The 19,358-nt window shown below is 39.2% G+C and overlaps 1 protein-coding gene across 2 annotated transcripts; it reads right to left on the bottom strand.

The window, feature by feature from the left end:
* Nucleotides 1–458: 458 nt before the first annotated feature.
* On the bottom strand, nt 459–19,000 carry usp47 (ubiquitin specific peptidase 47). 2 transcript variants are annotated; one of them, XM_026378527.1, is made up of 28 exons: nt 18,552–19,000; nt 14,615–14,809; nt 11,539–11,655; nt 11,251–11,404; nt 11,062–11,158; nt 10,825–10,970; nt 10,635–10,714; nt 9,667–9,816; nt 9,363–9,458; nt 9,122–9,274; nt 8,709–8,867; nt 8,189–8,320; nt 7,962–8,038; nt 7,744–7,799; nt 7,437–7,549; nt 7,234–7,335; nt 6,953–7,160; nt 6,578–6,693; nt 6,293–6,412; nt 5,366–6,173; nt 4,994–5,169; nt 4,820–4,900; nt 4,588–4,703; nt 4,325–4,443; nt 3,803–3,933; nt 3,579–3,626; nt 2,231–2,361; nt 459–2,051 (listed from the first exon to the last, which is right to left on the bottom strand). In XM_026378527.1, the coding sequence occupies exons 1-28, from the start codon at nt 18,594–18,596 to the stop codon at nt 1,877–1,879; spliced, it is 4,101 nt and encodes a 1,366-aa protein (XP_026234312.1). In that variant the 5' UTR covers nt 18,597–19,000; the 3' UTR covers nt 459–1,876. The 2 variants fall into 2 exon arrangements, with proteins under 2 accessions (XP_026234312.1, XP_033181815.1); XM_033325924.1 differs by lacking the exon at nt 18,552–19,000 and adding an exon at nt 15,807–15,825.
* Between the last annotated feature and the right edge of the window lie 358 nt (nt 19,001–19,358).

Below are 19,358 nucleotides of genomic sequence, written 5' to 3'. Positions count from 1 at the left end.
TTTTGTTGGGAGTGGTTCAGTTGTGTATTTGTACCAGATACTGTAATCAGGAGTCTGGAAGTTGAGTCATGGAACTGGACTTCCTTCTTGTTAGGTTAGGTTACATAACTTCACCTGGACGACTGAGAAGCTTCACCGACATAATCAGGAGTATAATTTTTCCATCCATCAAACATGATTCATAACAGGGATGTTTAAATGCATTATACTGTACTGTTGTACTGAATAAACAAGTAAATGTAAAATCCTGTGTAAGTGAATATACTAGCTTATGCTTGTGCATATAGCAGAACTGCTGCATCAGTCGTCTACAGTGTTCTTCAGCAACAACTAACTTAAAAAAAAAGTTTTTTTAAATACCAAACCACTTTTTTCAAGTATTTGTTATATAAATTAAAAAGTAAGTTAAATTAAGTAATTTAATTTACAGTGACAGAACACTGTTGTGAAAAAAAGCATTTTAATTCATTTCTAAAATCATCTTAAACTATTTTCACACAGGATTTAAATCTCAAAGAAATAAACAACAACAACAACAAAAAAAAAAGATTTTCTTCAGATATTGGCATTTCTACAGTGAATAGCTGGTGACAGCATCAAGAGCCCCGAGGGGCCAGGACGCTGAGCTTCAGTCCTCAGAGCAGTTGCCCAGGCAGACTGAGAAGTCCAGTGGGCTTTCTACACCCCCTGGTGTCAGTCTATCAAGCAGCAGCAGGTAGAAGCGCCAAACACAACCTCAGGCTCTCTGCCAAAAACCCAGAGAGCTCCCTCCCCTCAGTACAACACCACACATAACATGCGGATGACACAAGAGATGTACACCCTGTTCACATGGTGCAAGAAACAGACAAAGAAACCCACTTTCTAAATCAAAGGTTAATATAGACAACAGATGTGTGCCTGGTGCCTCATGAGACCTAATTGAATGATTAAACCTGAAGCGAAATGATTTACAACATACAAGAACAAAACAAGGAGATCCTTAACACAGTCTACTTGGTTTTGCTTCGTTGTACTTTGTATTTAAAGGAACAATAACCTATGTATCACTGATATTAGTGGAAGTGATGAAACAGAGGCAAAGCTCCTATAAAGCACAAACAGCAGCAATAACCCATATCAACACATTAATCTGGCATTACAGGGGCGTTAGAGCAGCAGAAACAATCTCCAGTTTACAATTCCTTAATTGTTGCTTTTTTGATTCATTAAATCTTGTGAGAGAAATGAAATCTCAGCTTGTCAAAGTCTCACAGAGTGGGGTTAGCCTCACCCGAAGGCGAGACTGAGGAAGGCTGGATAAGTAGCTCTTGGTTGTATGTACGGTTGTTTGAGAATATCTGAAGGAAGGTGAGCGATGTAATATAAAAACGATTTCTCTAACAGAACAGTGCTCAAAGGATGTGAGCATATGGACTTATAAGATGGTCACAGATGAATCAGAATCAACACTGTGTCCAAAACAAGGAGAGAAACACGCAGCGACAGAGCGGAGTGTGAAAGAGAACCATGTAAAGGAAAGACGGGAGACTTAAATAGACAGGATGGATGTCTTCCAGCCCAGTTTCACAGTCCTCTGCATCTCTGCATCCATTTCTGGATGTTTTATGTTCAACTGATTTGTCAGTACAGTAATTAATTCTCTTCTGTATTGAATTGCTTTTGTACTTCCCTTTAAACTTTACAGTACAATACACTATAGTGCACAATAGGATTTCTGAGCCAGTCCTGGGACTGGGAGAGTGGAAGGTAAGAGCACGTCAGCCTCACAACGCTGCTTGATGTTCAAGTGACACCGAGACACAGAGTCCCGAAGCCTGGTTGCTCTTTTACAGCAGCCAGACGATCCAAATAACCAGGAGTGGTTCTCTGTGCCTCAGTCCTGCCCCGGGTCCTTGGCAGGGCCTCCGTCCAAGTAGATCTTGAGGGCTTTCTCTTTGCGTGGCGAGTAGCTGACACGGTGTCCAGTCTTGAGCAGACGGCTGCTCTCCTTCTTCATCAGCTCATTGCGCTCCTCCTCCGATAACTCCATAGGCTCCTCTGTGCTGTCCCTGTACCGACAAAAATCAAAAGTTTCAAGTATTTAAAATGTCATCAGTCTACATAATTTGAATGTTTTGTCTTATTTTGGTGAATTATTCTGCAAAACATGTCAGTAATTTATTTATACTTTTTAACAAGACGGACAGAATCATTATCCCTGTGCCTGAAAGTGAGGGGTTGTTTTTACCTGTAGAAGACTACAGCTCCGTCATCACAGATGTACAGAGGCCACACGTTGAGGGTTGAGACTTTAGGGTTCCAGTCCAAATCTTGATGGATCTCTAACACAGAAATGTCACAGGGGAAGGTTCCCCTACCCTGCACACAACAGACAGAAGGCTCATCAGTAAGCAACATTAAAGTGGTCATATTATAGTTAAATAGGGGGGTTGTATTATGTTCTGGGTCACCACTGATACAAGATTATATCATTTTCAACTAAAAATACTGCACATATAATCTTTACGCAGCTCCTCTGGCCTTGGGAACTAATTTGAGCTTGAACCTCAGCCCACTATGCTCTGATTGGCCAGCTTGCTGTCTGTGTTTGTCAACACCACTATGTTCACTGATAGAGAACGCTGCACTAAACTGCAGAGAAAGATTAAAGTGAGCTAAATATGTTTTTGACAAGCCTACTGTTAAAAAAGCACTCAGCTAATATTACTGTTACTGTGCTATGTTGAACAAACTGATAAAACACAATAGTTATCCAACTAATTTATTACAAGCTGAAATTGTAACTTTGTGTTATGGCGCGCACACAAACACAGACACACCTCTTGATTACAAAAGTTACATATAACGATATAATCTATTCTCTGATTGACTGAGGCACAGCTGTAGGTCTACTGTAGCTTCATTAAACATGTGCTGCGTCAACTGTCAGCTTTATAGTGTAATTCAAAAGCCACATAATAAAATAGTCCATAAAAACAGTATCTCGAGTACATATTTAAACTTTCCAAGCCCAATCCTGATTTCTCCACCCACCCAGATACAGCTGGAAAAGTACCATTCTTCTGCAACAACCCAAATAAAAATCCTGTCGTGTACGGGGGCAGGTTGTGAAAACAGTCAGCTGTTAAGGGCTGTGAACAGAAAACTTTGCTAGATGTTTGTTGCCACTGTTTTATGGTTTTGTCTTTGGGAAAACTAAAGTTTTATTTTCCTTCACAGCCAAAAAACACTTCTTTATGTGGGATTTAACAATCTCAGCATGAACTACTGCTTAGCTGTGGCCGGGTTGCAGCTCATCTCAGTGGGTGAACGTTAAGGTGTAAGAGCCAAGAACAGATGCCCATTTATAGACTTCACCAAAGCTAAATATCAAGTAGCATAGGATTTTGAACAACCTGTAAAAACAAAAGTATTGGTCAGACTGAAACCTGCCAGCATCTAAACACACGTTCACTTCAGTGTTTGGGCGTCTGACTGAGTGTAATATGGGAACCTAGTTTTACAAAAGCATATAATGTGACGTCCGAAAGCAAAAGCACAATATGACCCTGTTTGAAATAATAGAGTTCACAAACCTTTGCAAAATCCAGGTTTTCCAGAGGAATACCACTGATTTCACTAAGCTGCAAACAGAAAAAAAAAAAATAAAAAAATCACAAATGGTTACAAATATCATTTATTAAAGTAACTTGATAAAGTACATGTTATCAAAGTTCATTTAATTTCACTCAGTGAATAATAAAAACTTCTCTTGGAGCAGTCATGATTGTGAATGAGCAGCATTTTGTGACAGACATACCTTCTCCTTAAGTTCTTCTACACTGCTGCTCTCCAGAATCACTTCCTGGAAGGGCCCCAGTTTCATTGTAGCCGGGCTCCATCTCCGGGTCAGAACAGCCAGCTGTGACATGGACTTCATCTTCTCTGGTTCTGAGAAACAGATAAGACACTATGGTTACAGGTTATCAGGTTACACAGTAACTGTTCTTTACTCCGTGTGAAAATTGAGCTGGGAATGAGTGAAAAACATTTTGTTGCACTCACTAGTTTTCTTTCTACATCTATGTACTGGCTTTTGTAGTTTCGTGGAAATAAATAATTTATTCTTTGTTTTATTCTTTGTCTTTTATTCTGTGTGTTTTTCCCATTAACATGTTTTTATTTATGCCCAAGTGAAACATTGGCTTTAAAATACGTTACAATGAGTTCTTTAAAAAGGTAAATTAGGAGAAGGTCTACAGTAAAAATAAATAAAAGTAAATAAAAATGTACTATTCAATATCTGACTCTTGTTTGAAACAAACTATAGATTAAGTGTTACCATTAAGGACTTCCAGGAAAACCTCCCAGTTGGAAGAAATGCTGATGTCTTCCTCATAGACATGATAATCCAGAAACACTGTGCCTGGGTTCTTCCACGTCTTTTTTCTGAGGCGAACCCTGAACCCACACATACACACAAATTGTATATGCTTAATGGTAAAGGTTATAGATTATTGTGTTTATCAGTAATAAACATTTTATTTGATGATGAATGTTATGCACTTGGTTTTAGGATTTATATTCATTCATGTGTAATCTTACCTGTCAATGCTGAGGTCAAGCTTGCACTGCTCTTTCAGCTGAGGAAGCAGCTCCTCTTTGGACTGTCTGACAGTCATGCCCTTGGCAAAAACAGTGTCCACAAGGAACTTGCAGGGCTGACAAAACAAACAGGAACACATGACTGGACTATTATATTTCTGATCACAATAGCAACACCGTCACGTCATTTTGGTAATTTTAACCGAAACCAGTGACAAATATCAGTTCTCACCTCTGGTTCATTCACTAGTAGTTGATACACTTTCACTCTGTATTCGCCCTTTTTCAGTGCTCTTCCTAGTCGAATGGTTATCTGTGGAAAGTAAAACATCCAAGATAAGCCTTAGATCACTCTCACACAGCAATTCTAAAGTCAGGTAGATAAATGCTTAAGATTTCTCCTGACCTTGTTATCATCGGAGAACGATGAGAGCGTTTCATTGAGCCGCACACTCTCAAACTCCTGGTTGTTGGCATATACCCGAAACACCTTAAACTGGGTTGAGGTGACCCCTACGTACGGTTCCAGATTCTGCTTAAAGGCTGCTAATGTTATTCTCTTGTCCACATGAACCACTAAACCTGAAACAGATCACAACAGAACAACAATTGTACATAGTTACTGTCTGAGTGGTGTAAGTGAACTGCAGGCGGGAGTTCAGCAGAAAAATGTGTCATTCTACCTGTGTTAGTTAAAGTTGAAGGTATAATTAAACTCAATTTTACTACTTCAGGGTGATTAATTATTTCAGCTGCACCATAAATAGAAGGTTCTTACATTTTTGTGTATCCCTGCCAAAGGAGTCATCCTGAGAACAAGGCTCTGCTCTGAAGTATAGGTACTGAGCCTCTGCCTTGCTCTTCCCATTGTCGTCGTACTCGCTGTCTGTTCCAGAGTCTTCTTCAGCAGTGTCCCAGGTCTCTTTTTTACCCTCATGAGCTTTGGAGCGCCGGCTGCTTGTGATGCTGTGTGAATCCAGGCCATTGGCCAACTGTATGGGCCCGCTGTCGGCATTACACAATGTGTCGCTACTGTGGCTGGAGCTCAGGATGTCGCTGTCCACCGAGCTGGTGCTGCGGTCATTGTTCACCTCAGAGTCTGAGCGCTCCTCACAGGCAAAGTGGTTGTCAGGGTCAGAGGAGGCACCGCCACTGCTCCCAGCTGTAGCCCTAATCCGGTTCTCTAACTCTCTGTTGTCTGCAGCCACACAGAGTGAGGAGTTTGAGTCGGCCTCTTGTGTTGGGGATTCGATATGTTCAAAGTCGCTTGCGTCAGAGCTTTTCTGGCTGTCACTAGCGCTGGAGCCCTGGTGCTGCTGCTGCAGAGACAGATTCTTTAACTTTTTTGTGCTCTCCTCAAGTATAGTTTCTACAGATTTCCTGTTACCCTTTGACCCCTCAAAGGCTGCATCAGAGTCACCTCCTACTTTTTGGCAAAGAGTTCTGTTGGCCAAGGTGCCAGGAGACTGCTCAGGCAATAAGACCAAGAGTCGGATCGTATTCCCGTGACGATCCAACAGTTTCCACAGGAGTGAGTCAGTGAAAGCAACCTGATGATCTGTCGACCCGGAGCTCTCAACAAAAACCTAATAAAAAGACAAAGCAGTTAAAAGCAAAAAATGAAATGAAATGAAAAATTAATTTCTGACTAACACAAAACAGTCAAAACATGGAAGCCTTTATTACAGAAGTGAAATAAAAATACCTTGTTACTCCTGAAGAATCCTTCAGCTTTCAGGGTTTTGTTTGGAACATAGAGAAGCCGGAGGTCATTATAGCAGCGCTCCAAGACGACACGCATGGTTTCTGCAGGTAGACCTGTAGCCTGGGAAGACAAATACGAATGGCCTTAGTCTACAAAGTTTGATAATAGTTTCATAATATACAACTATACTATACAAAATGTATTATAAAAATTCTGTGTTGCTGCTTAAAATGCAAACGTTGAGGAGGGAAGAGAGGATACAGATTAAGAAAGTGAGTGGGTAACCTGAGAAATAAGTTGTTTGAATTCAGTGATGGTCTGATTCAAGTATGCCCGAACACTGACTGGAGTTGCGATGGTCTCATTCTTCAGATCCACAACATGAACCTTCACCATCACCTCTGTAGATGATGAGAAACACACAGCAGACATAAACCAGTTATAGAGCAGTTTTCTGACTAATAATTTAAACAATCCATCATCAGTGTGCAGTCCATTTGCCACAACTGTCCACAGTACGTCTGCAGTGCACATGGTTAATCCTACTTACAACTTGGTTTGAAAAGTACCTTTACAATTAAGCACAACACTGTGTAAAACTAAATTATCATCTCCATCACTTTTAGACATCCCTAACTTGAAAGTTAAAAAGCTACTGACCTCCAGGTTTATAGGGCTGGAACACTTGATCTGGCTGGCGAGTTTCTAGTAGTAAGTCAAACATGTATGAGGACTTGACTCCTCCCAGCAGGACGCCCATCGGTGTGTCCTCCTCTCCTTCGTAGGAGCGCTCCAGGTATTCGTGGAACTCGTCATACTTGACCAAACGACAGCAGTCCAGAGGGACGACTCCCTCCAGCTCCATGAGCTGAGGTCAAAAACATTATTATTATGATATTGTTGGAAACCCATATGCAGAAGAAAAAAAAAAGTAAACAAACCTTGTAGGCCATCTCTGTTGCTTCTCTAAGAGTTTTGTCCTTGTGCACTTCCAGTTTGCTCTCCATCATCATCTTTACAGGATGCATGCAGAAAAGCTTGATCTGAAAGCAAGGAGCATAATATATGTTCATAAGTTGAACAGATTTTAAACTGGCTGATAATTGTTCAGAGGCAGAACTAACCAAGCCTGAGAACAACATACCTTGCAGGTGTTGCGTTCAATCTCCCTCTGTCTCTTTTCCTGCTCTTCAGACTCTTTCTCCTTCTGAACTAATTTCTTAATGTGCTCTGGAAAGTCTTCCACAGATAAACACTCTGCAGACAGAACAGGATACACAGCAGGACAAGAGCTCAACCTACCAGCATCATACAGTATGAAGTCTGACAAAATTATCACATACTGGCCCTCAATAAAGTCTAAAGAAAAGAACTACAAAGAATATATGTTGCTTTCAAGATGGATGTAATTAAATGCCTCTAATAAGTGTTTAAATGAATGAATTTCTTACTTGCATTCCTTGAGGGATCTTTCAATCTATAAATCAGCATATATGCATTTGTGGAGCTGTTGGAAGAAAAAACATGTCTTGTTAATAAGTGTAGTGCTACACACACACACACACACACACACACACACATACACACACACACACACATACACACACACACACACACACACACACACACACACACACACACACACACACACACACACACACACACAGACCTTGCAAAGGCACTGGAATAATAGCCTCTGCTCCCTGAGGACCCGCCATATGTCTTTCTAATATCATCCTGGGTGATCTGTACAAAAGAAACAATTAAAGGAAGTTAAACTGACAGTAACAAAGTCTGCTTATGCTCGTATAACTAAGAACTGCACTGATAGACACAAAAAACTAGCACTGAATAATGTCAGAGGAAAAAACAGGTTAATCATGGGCTGAGGCTGACCTTGCTAACGTGCTGATCATTGAAACTGTACCACTGGCCGTCACTGAAGGATTTGATACAGGCGTAGTAGTGGCCACCCGCAGCGCTCCCAGAATGGACCATGACAGAGAACAGTTCAAAGGTCAGCAAACTCTGAAAAAAGACAACAACATTTTTTGTCGGAAAACAATGAGCGGGATAACCAAAGATCAAAACAGTGAAATCTACAAGTGATATTATAGTTGTAATAACAATATGATCAACATATTGCAGTCACCTTACATATACAGTGCTAAAGTCACTTTAAAATAACTACAGGTGAAGGAAGAGGAGACAGGCTTGGCATTCCCGGAGTTCTGTGTATAAGGATTTACATACTCAAACAATGAAAGGATCAGCATTTGGTGTTTTGCCACTCATGTATTTCAGTTTTCCTTCACGTCGTCCTATGTCTGCTGATGGTATGGATTTGCTTAGTAAAGTTAACTAACTAAGCAGATTAGCAGCAATATCAATATAACTATTCTTCCAAGATGATTACCTTTGGCTTCAACATCCTCTCTGAGCTACTTGTGCTGTCCAAGCAGATGCCCTCATCCACACAATCGTCGGTGGAAAAATCGTTGCTCATCTGGTCACTGTGGCAACTGCCTTCATTCTCTGCTCCAGAGTCAGTGCAGCTCTCCGTCTGAGGCGACTTCTGGAGAAGACATCATGTAAGAGTTTGATGTTTATCCTTTTACTTGATAACATTTTAATTTATCTTTAATTTGTTTTGTGACAAGACAAGACTTTCATCTGAGGGTCATGGTTGAAATATTACGCAATGAGACATCCAATCAAGAGTGACACATTTATATTTTTACATTATTGGCAGCTAACAGAAAAGTAGATTAAGGCTAATATCACCTGGTGGTGTTAATGTTGTAAAATCAGAAACACTCCTGCTCTCACCTCATCTTCCACATCAATAAATGGACTCATGTCAAGCTCCTCAGGAAAGGTCATGCGGTCATTAAGTTTGATACGGTGCATAGTGGTATAGTCAAAATCAAACCGCTTCAGTTGTAGTGTTAGCAGGTAGGGAAAGTGCAGAAATCTCAGACCCTGTGCAGAGAAGAATGACTCAGGTCAATAGCACAACATTTGCATTATCTAAACATGATTCGAATGTCACATTTTTCAGGATGCTCACCTTGCGGGCATCACATTTCTTTTTGCAACGTTCGCAGAAGTATTGGTTGGGCCCATCCAGTGTTTCTGGTTGGATGAACGCCTGCAAAGCCTCCTCCTGAGGAATAAAAATTATAACACATTCAGATAAAAGACCAAATATTAAAAGGTCATAAATTGTACTAAAATGAGCTCAGAGTACTCAATATAAGGCAGCGTTTAAATAGCTGTAAAGCCCCTAGTTTAAACAGATGTTGCAAGTTGTCAGAGACTTTGCTGGCTATGCGTTACACATTTACAAGAATGAAAAATGAAGAGAAACACACCACACTGCCGTAGGCCTGACTGGATCCAAAAGGTCTGATAACAAGAGGGATATCCAGGTAAGTATCAATCCTCCAGCTCTCATAGCCACACTCCAGACATCGGACATAATCCTTCAGCTTTCCCTGGTACAGCTGGTTGATCAGATCAGCCTGAGGATAGGGAGGCATGACAGTCAGGCCTTCTCAGCCATGTAACAATGCAGCATTTATTTGGGCTAGATCGCCTCACTAATTCTAAGATTCTCACCACTAGTGGGGACACAATGAAGACTATGCTATGTTGTTACCAAAAACAACAGTCATTATGCTTTACACATATATAATATTCACAATTAAACTAGAGCTAAATGCTAAACTGGTATTGGATTATCAGTTCTTGCCCAACTTCATAGTGTAGCTATTCAGAAACAGAACCGTTGCAGTGCATATTCTGGACAGTTCAGTTTGTCAATATTTGCCTCTGGTATATATCCCAATTCTAAACTGGAGCTTAAAGGAAATGTTCAAATATTAGTGTTTGATAAAGGGTGACTACCAGTCCTAGTATTTTTTCTATTACAACATTGAATCTTAATATACACTTCTCAGAAGTAAACTAATCCACGATAGTCATTTATTTAGGTTATTTTTAACAGGGTTCAATCACATGCATTCGTTATGTCCTGATCAGGAGCTCATGTTTAGAGACCATAGAGTTGTCAGATTATGAGTAGTTCCTTGTACGTACACGTACACACGTACACACGTGTACACACACACACACTCACACACACACACACACGTACACACACACACGACTAAGTGCAGTTTATAACTCCCTCTTGAGATAAGAAACTGCTAACCCAGGGTCTAACTAGCCCATTTCACATTTCACCACAGTAGGTCTTTTGTTTCCATTGTAGCAGCAGCCCTCAGACTAGCTGCTGAATTGTTGTTATAAGAAAAAGAAAACTTCTGCTTTTTCCTACCTGCTCTGTCTGCTTCCACTTTTGCTCCAGGGCATCAAACATGACCCTGCACAGCTCCTGGATATCATGCTGCTGCCAAGCTAAAAACACACACACACAAAAATGTAAGCGGTACAGATACAGAGGCACGTGCTCAGAAACACGCAGACAAGCCATGTGAGTCTAGTCACAGGAGGGCATAAATGCTTACCCTCACTGCTGTCCCAGCCAAAGCTCCGTGTCACATCAGTGGTCTCAATCGCCCGTTTCTTACTGGTCTGCAGGAGGACAAACAGCCTTTGCAGCTGGTAGGGGATACTGGTGACTGGATCTTCCTCTGATTCCTCAAACTCCCAGCTTAAATTAAAGTTAACGTTTTGGAAGAATTACTGTAGTTGTGCATCACAAGTAAAACTTTATACATACATTTCTGAGTGTTGTTCCTTACTTGTAGAGTGCATTTCTGAACTCAGGGGTCATGAACAGCGTTTGTAAAAGACTGTTCAAGTAGCAGGTCATAGCTTGGTTGACCAAGCCCACATAACCTACAGTGGGGGCAAGAGACAAGCAGTAGAAAGTCAGCAGAGATCATATAAAGGAAGGGCTGTCAAAAGTCAAATTGGTGATCAAACCTCACCCGTGTCAGATTTGTTGAGGATGGACGAGTAAGAGTAAGATGGACTACTGTAGTCACCACTGCAGCCTGCACTGCCGTCTCGTGGTAGAGGCCCAATAAAGCGCTCCTGGGAACTGTCATCCAGTCCACTGCTATCCGCTGTTCCCGACTCATCCTGTGCACATCAATATACAAGTATATAAGGAGGAAAGATGATGCATTTAGTTTCAAAACCAACCTCACTGTAGTACAACTATACCTTATTATTTTAGAAAAAAGTGCTTGTTTTGTTAATCAATCACCACTCACCGATGCAATCTGAGGCTGCTCTCCATCTTTGTCGGTAAGTTGGAGGAAATTCCTCTTACCACCAGGCTCAAACTCGGAATCTGAGAGCGACATCTCACTGTTATGATCCAGTGGTGTCTAGAAGGAAGCAGAATAAAATATCACATAAACGGAAAGAAAGAGAAAGAGGTCATTATTCCCTGAAGAAAAGAAAAAAACAATAGCTGCAATACAAGCTACAAACTGGATTAACTCACATGAAGACTTAAACTCCTACTGAATTCATTTCCAGCAAATTCCCTGTATTGACACATACGAGGAAAATAGATTGAAGCCAACATGTGAACAATGCTACGTGGCCGTCTTTCTCCTGGACAAACTGAAGACACAAGCCAGCAATGTGCTGCAGTGGAAACATGCAGTGGCTTAATCCACTGACCTACTCAGTGAGATAACAACGGACACAGCACCTGGGCTTTGGCCTGGGTCAGCAGCAGGATTAGCCTGGGCTCATTTAAGAAAAGGGAGTGGTATGTAAACAGGCATAGCAAACAAACTCCATGAACGCTGTATGTGCAACTTTAAAAAAAAAGTAAATAATCTTTTATGCAAAATATAAGAGGGCTCTCTTTTAGCAACACCATCCTTAGACACTGATTTTTTTTTTGTAGCAGAAAAGTATCTGCTATATGTGGTGACATATGATTCACCTAAAAACAAAGTCGATTCAAGAGTTGTTTAACCCTGGGTTGAGGGAAACAAGGAATAGTGTTGAAGAGTAGTGAACTAAATGTAACTTAATTACTAGTTTAACTACTTTTTTTAGTAGCTTGCTAGTAGTTAAACTACATTGCTTCTCCACTCTAACTGAAACCCATTCGACCTGCCCTTGTTTTTCTTTCATCCTGACTGCAGTGAAGGCATGCCCAGGCATTTGTCTGGCAGCCACCAACACACATTTAACCTTTGTGTAGTGCATGTGCAAACAGTCAGAAGTATTGATTATTGCTATTTATTAACAAATATTCAGAGAAGAGTTCCTAGTTGTAACTGTACAATCTTACAAGCAATGACATCGCTGCACTTTTCCCCTGAACAGTGAGGTATATATCTATCATCTAAACCGTTTTCCTCTCAAGGGACACCATGGACAGGTCGCCAGTCTATCACAGGGCTGACATATAGAAACATATACCCATTCACACCTATGGGCAATTTAGAGTGAGAAACCATACTAATGACATTGATCTGCGAAGAACTTGTCTAGCTGTGATGGTGATGACAGTTATCTTATCATGGCAGATTATATGAATATTTATGTTGTATGAGGCTAATTGTATTGCAGTTAAAAAAAATGTATATAAGAATTAGGATTTGAATATAGGCTGGTTTTAGTTTTAACTCGTTTAAATGGCATTTCAGTTATTATCTTGTTTTATCCTGCGTGATAGGTAAAATCCTATTAAGCAGGATTTTTAAAATGACAACAGAGGACTATATAAAAAAATCCTACTAAATAACGAACACCCAACAGTAACAGTATTGAAACCAACTGATTCGCCCTGTTCAACTGAAACTCTTTCACTTCTGCTGTTGTGTTTTATTGAGATTAATGTCACAGATTAACATTTCTATTTCTGTTGGCTCTGCTTTTTATCTTTCGTAATTGTCGTTTTAAATAAAATATATCGTTGCATCAGATATACCAGTTTATACAGTACATCAGCTGTGATTTGCCAAGCAGTATGAATTTTTCATATAGTATCATATCCATTTAATTATGTCCCAAAGTGGAAAGAACAGCTATAACACTTCAGCAGGCAGGAAATTGTATATTATTGCTGGTCACTTTAAGTACTAAGGAGCATCGAAAAATAGAGGGGGACAAAAAAACAAGTGAGAACAAAAATGTACCAGAATAACTTTTGCCCAAGAGAGGGGCATGGAGGAACAGAGAGAAAAATATTTCTGTAGTATACATATTAAGGCACATGAAATTTTGAATGTTTATTTTCTAATATAGGGAAGTGGGACTGACCAACAGCCTTTAATACATTATTTTTAGGCTTAATACTTTATTGTGCAACACAGCATTTAAAAATGGCTTTGAATACCTTTAAATGTGTATGATATGTAGTCCTGACAGTAAAGGAAGCCAGAAATTTATATCAGATGAAGTTGTATTAAAAAAAATAAAATACAATTATACAAATTTTTGGTTTGTTAAACCTGCTTGCTGTAATATCACCTGCTGGTACAACCTCCTCTACTAAACAGGAGAGATGAACCATGGTGAATTAGGATTTTATAAATTATATATATATATATGACCTAAACTTTTGTGGATTGAGCACCAATGTTGAGTTTTTTTTACTAAATACTGGTGCTGTTGGGAATTAGGTTAATAAAACCAGTGAAACTGAGGCTCAATAGTAACAGTGGGCAGTAAAACCAAAACAATAGAGTCAGGTGGGCTTGAGCTGACTAGTGGTCAGATCAGTTATCAACACAAGAGTCTGCTAGTTTTTTGTTTGTTTGTTTTTACAGCAATAACCATTAATCAATACAAGTAACACTGCTCCTTAATTAAAGGCAACCTGTTGCCGCTCCAATATTAAAACACAGAATTTTTACTAACCATAGACCAGGGTACCAATTTTCTGGGAGTTCATTATTACAAGGCACCCATTTCAAATTACACTTTCATTTGATCCACTGTTACCTAAAACTATTGAGAAATTCTACTTTAATCCTAAAAAAGTTCATCTAAGTCAAGTAGGAGGGGAAACTACTGATTGCAGACCTCATATTTTAAAATACAAGGTCAAGGTAAAAAACATAATTTTCCCTGCCCAACATCCCCCACAAACCTTTTAGGTGCCACCTCACCATCATGCTGAAACCCTAAAATGCAATTTTTTACTGAACTAAGTCTTGCTCTGACATGATCTGACTGCATAATCACAGATCTGCAGCCCATCACCGTTGAAATACATAATTATATTAAGAGCTGTGTTGGTTTATGTGAAGAAAGATTTTAGCAGATGCATGTTGGCATAAACAAAATTTGAATGTGTAGATGGAGTAATGTCCTAACCATGTCTGGTGTGTTTCCCCAGGCAAGGTCAAAAGTGCCATTTACATATCCTGCTTTATGAGCAACATCTTCATAAAGTTTGGCGAGGGTGGTGGAAGCAGGCAGGTTAAGAGTCAGCCTCTCATTAACTGTCTTCGCACTGGTGATGTCCTGGATTATACACAGCACTCTGGGCTCCTCGGCTGCATTATGGATCTGAAAATCAAGAAGAATGAGGGAAAAGTTAACATGATTTACAATACCATCTACATTTTCATTCTGTCTTTTCTGTGTTATACTGCACCATATAATAGACCAGTGACAAGCTAACCCGTAGAATAAAATAGTGAGAATATGTGTGTGAATTAAAAGTAAATATATTCAGTAACATGCCAGCACTTAAAGAAAAATATGTAAAATACAATTCTGAAAATACACTAGAAAAAAAAGCAAGCAAAATCCTTTCTTTTTGTTTGAATAAAGTCCCAGATTTGAAAAATATTTAAAATGATAGATAACCAACCATAAAAAAGAGATTATTATTTTAATTAACTATATAGGTTCACTGTAAATACATATACTTTCCTAATAAAAGATCCATTACTGTATGTGGCTTTTTTTTTTTTTATTTTACTTATTATTTAGGATCAGATGCTGTTAATGTCTTCATAAATGGTGGGTTAGCAAAAAGTAGCACTAGCAGAAAAACACACTTCAGTGCAGATGCATGCAGCATGCAAAAATATGTCAAGACAGATTAATTAACTTCAGGAAATGTATACTAGTAGTAAGTTATTATAAATTCGGAGCAAGGGCTTAACCTTATTGAGTTTCATGCAGTTATTAAGACAGCTTTGAACACTACACTGTACTTTTTCAGTAGCAGGCAGCTCTATACTCAACAAACTAATACAATTTTGACACCAGTAGCAAAACGTAATCAGAGTAATGTAAAGTTGGAATGAGAACTGACTTTATGGTTTTGAGAATTTAGAGTTTTATAACACATGACTTACAATACGTCACTAACATCCATTTTTACTATGTTTGTTTACGTGCATGTTAAGAAGAGGTAGTGGTTATGAAACCGATTCCTAACTGAAGCGTGTCTTGATCATTTCTGTGTATAATGTTCATCACAGACCTGCTTCATGCATCTATTAAAATACCATGCTTTATCATGAGCAGTCTCTCTCCTAGCAGACCTATCTACCTGAGACAGCCTCTTCATCTCATCAAAAATACCTTGTCTGCAACTCCAAAACACACCCTAATAATATGTAGAGATAGTTAGAATGAAGAAAAAAAACATAAAACACAGAACAAAGAAAATGAGTTGTAAAACATGGCAGCTTCATCAGCTCTGTTGAGGCTAAATAAAGATGACTTGTAAGCATAAAACTGCCACTGTTAGGCTGGTGACAAAGTGCTAGTTATAAGAATAAATTCAAGTTATTCCCGTTTTTGCAACCTCTTTGTGAGATTTGTGACTGACAGGTGCTCTAAAGGAGCTGCAGCTGACAACACACAAGTGTATTATGAGATTAAAGGTTATTTTTACCATGATATAATCACAAGGTGCAGACATGAGGCCTTAAGTATTGCAAAGCACAGACAGTATTTCTTTACAGTTGCAACTCATTCTAAACTCTTTCTAAAATGTCTGATTTGCTCAGAGAGGCTTGGCAACCTGGAAGTAAAATTGAAAGTAAAAGTATTATGAAAGCTACAAGGCAGATTTTAATGGAGCTTACAGCGACATGACAACTTTAGCTTTCACTGGAAAAAAAGAACAAACAGAAGGTCAAACACAAAGCAGACGGAACAATGATCTGTGTCAGCTTTATACTATGTGAGACCTGAAATCAAAAACCCTAAAGCAGTTTCCTTAAAAGAGTGGAAATTTCATTGGTAAAATACCATAATTTGATGTTGCAGTGGACTGTGACATACGTTATGGAGTACATTATTACAGAAGTTACATATCAAAATATAACTTTACTTCTTATATTGGAAAGAAACCTGATCCGCCACATCATGACATCTATATGTATGTACATAAACTATGGTGACATTTTGGAACAAGAGGTTTTGTTATCATGAATCTACACAGCAGAACCATTGTAAATACAGATAGCTGGTTTAAAATTTACAGGATTGCATGTGTAAGTATGGCTTTGTTGACTGGGGTTGTTAACTGTGTCTCTCCTTACAGATGTTTCAACACCAAGTGCAGATTATATTTCATATCCTTTCTAAGCTTATGTCTTGTTGCACAACATTACTGAGTAAGTTGTAACCTTGCTATTGACTTTATCAACAAAATTAAAGTACTGGAAGAGATGTTCCACTAGGTTTTGCTTTCCTGTCATACTTGCATGTCTACATAGCTAAAGGATTGTTTGACATATCTTATTGGTCAGCTGATTAATTCTTTGGTTGAAAAAAAAAAAAAAAAAAAAAAAACACAGGCAAATAATGACAACAATGGGCTCAAACAATAACTCCATAGGGCTTATGCAAGTGTTAAAAGTCAGCTGCCAAAGGGGTAATAAAGTAAGTAATAAATAAGTAAACATTAATGTCAGTCTTGTTGGTTAAAACGCAGTTATATCTGGTTCATTATTTGCCATTAAAAAGTCGTGTAGCTAAAGGTTTCAATATTATTACGAAATACACCGAAAGCATGCATCATCAAATCCAAATTTTCCACCAGCCCTTAATATAAACAAATGACGTCGGACGTTTGACGTATCTGTGGCTCGCTTGAATGCCAAAGAGCTATAAAACATCCTTAGTTAAACAATGGAGCTCCACATAACAACAGTATAAATATATGTAACGTTGAATATTCAATAGCATTTGAAGACGGCTAACGTCAGCTGTATAGTGATCATACAGTATCTTACTCTAGCACTCTTAATCTGACCCAACAATCAACTTACAGTGTAATAATGTTAACAATAAATTGTATTGACAGAGCTGATTACTGATATATTGGTGCCACCAATATGACAGTTTGTAGTTTTTTTGTTTTAGCTATGTAGCATCATGCACGTTAACGTTAGCAAGTCAAACAGCAGGATAAACAATCAAAGGCTAACGTTAAATAACTTATTGTGATGACAGACGAATTAATCATGGTTGTCAAAACTGGAAGGGTAAACATTTCTATTTTAACAGCCGGTGGCAACCAAAGTGCTAACATAGCAACAACGCAGTAATATTTTCATCTCCGTAAGTAACATTAGCGTAAGTTAGCATTGTCGAGTTCCAGAAGCTAACGTTTATATTCAGAGCTAACGCTACAAGTTTCATTCAAAACAGTCTGCAAACGGGAGCAAAAATAAATTAAAGTACGTGCATATGTTCAACTAGTGTTAGGGGTAAACGCCACTTAATCCTTGTCAGTCATGTTCAGTGATGAAGCTGTTTACATTTGGTTTAGCAACTTCAAAAACATAAAGATTAGCTACGGTTGTTGCCATTTAACGCTAACTACCAAACTGAAAAAGCTAACGGCATATGCTAGCCAAATTCCACTAGCCAGCTAGTGTGCAAGCGAGCCAACTAATGTTGACAAATGTCGGTTTTATTTGGTGGTTCAACATTATGTCAGCAGCAGCGTTTGAAACGTTCAGGAAATCTTGTTAACCCGTAGCAGTGAGACAACACCGGTTTTATACATAAAGTCAAATTGTCTAAGAAACAGTGGAGTTAGCCGCTAAGTGGCGTTAGCTAGCTACGTCGTTAGTTAGCCGTGTCATTATAGGCCGTCCAAGTCATGTTTAGCTAACAGTTAGCCTCTGAGAGCTAGCCTCTAAACGATGCACCGAGATCTCAAACTCGCAAAGTGTTGCAAAAGTTGTGTCATTATTAGTGTGCATGTTCTGAAAGGGTGACAGCTAACAACGAGAGGACGAGTCTCCCACCTGAGCGGGCTTCATATTAACCTCACCTCTTTGGGTACGAACTGGTTCTCCTCGCTAGGCACCATTTCCATTCGTGCGATAGTTTAACGTTAGACAAGCATCTATCCGGACAAGTACTGTCAGCGAGAAAACTTTGCGGCGGTAAACACAAACATTGTTCGTGTCCTGTTTGCGGTAAGTTTGGATGCTTGGATAACAAAATTAAACTTGCCAAAACTTATCGGCGTCTAAAAGTGATCGCAGCCCTCTCGGTTCCTCTGGTGTTACCCGAGCACAGTGTCCTGCTGTAAATGGAGAAAAATGGCCGGTGTTTTACTCCTTCTGTCGTCACAGTCCATCCAAACAAGCGTGCGTGATGTTTGCGGGCAGGATGACGTCGGCGAGTGTCTGTGCGGTTTTAGTTGTTTTTAAAAGGACAGAGGTGACAGAAACACGCAAACGAGGCGTCCGTGGTTTAGCTTTTAAGTGCGAGCAGAGCGGAGCCGTGCGTGCGGGTCAGCTGTGGGTCAACGTGGTGCTGTTTTCACGATGGATATCTGCAGAATTTAACTGAATCACCACACGTTTAAATAAAATTAATTATAAAAACTATTATATTTTAATGTTTAATTCTATTAGAGACTATTAGAGACCTCAATATAATATAATAATTGTTGCATAAAACCAGTGTAAAGAAAATGCTATCAAATGTATAGAGCATTGTTCAACTGTCCCAGAGGCTTGGTGCCTCTAGGTGACTGTTTGGTTATTGATTGATCATTAAACAACAACAACAACAACAACAACAACAATAATAATAATAAAGAAATATATTACACCACAGTACAGCATCA

Source organism: Anabas testudineus, chromosome 3 (genome assembly GCF_900324465.2).
Source record: "Anabas testudineus chromosome 3, fAnaTes1.2, whole genome shotgun sequence".
Classification (NCBI taxonomy): Eukaryota; Metazoa; Chordata; class Actinopteri; order Anabantiformes; family Anabantidae; genus Anabas; species Anabas testudineus.
Note: the sequence above shows the minus strand (reverse complement) of the source record. Positions and strands in the feature narration are given on the sequence as shown.

Coding starts and splice junctions, on each gene's coding strand:
- usp47 (XM_026378527.1), bottom strand. CDS start 18,596: ATGGAAATGGTGCCTAGCGAGGAGAACCAGTTCGTACCCAAAGAG. Junction 9,459..9,666: donor GTCAGGCCTACGGCAGTGTG/GTGTGTTTCTCT, acceptor TTTATTCCTCAG/GAGGAGGCTTTGCAGGCGTT. Junction 6,694..6,952: donor CCAGCCCTATAAACCTGGAG/GTCAGTAGCTTT, acceptor CATCATCTACAG/AGGTGATGGTGAAGGTTCAT.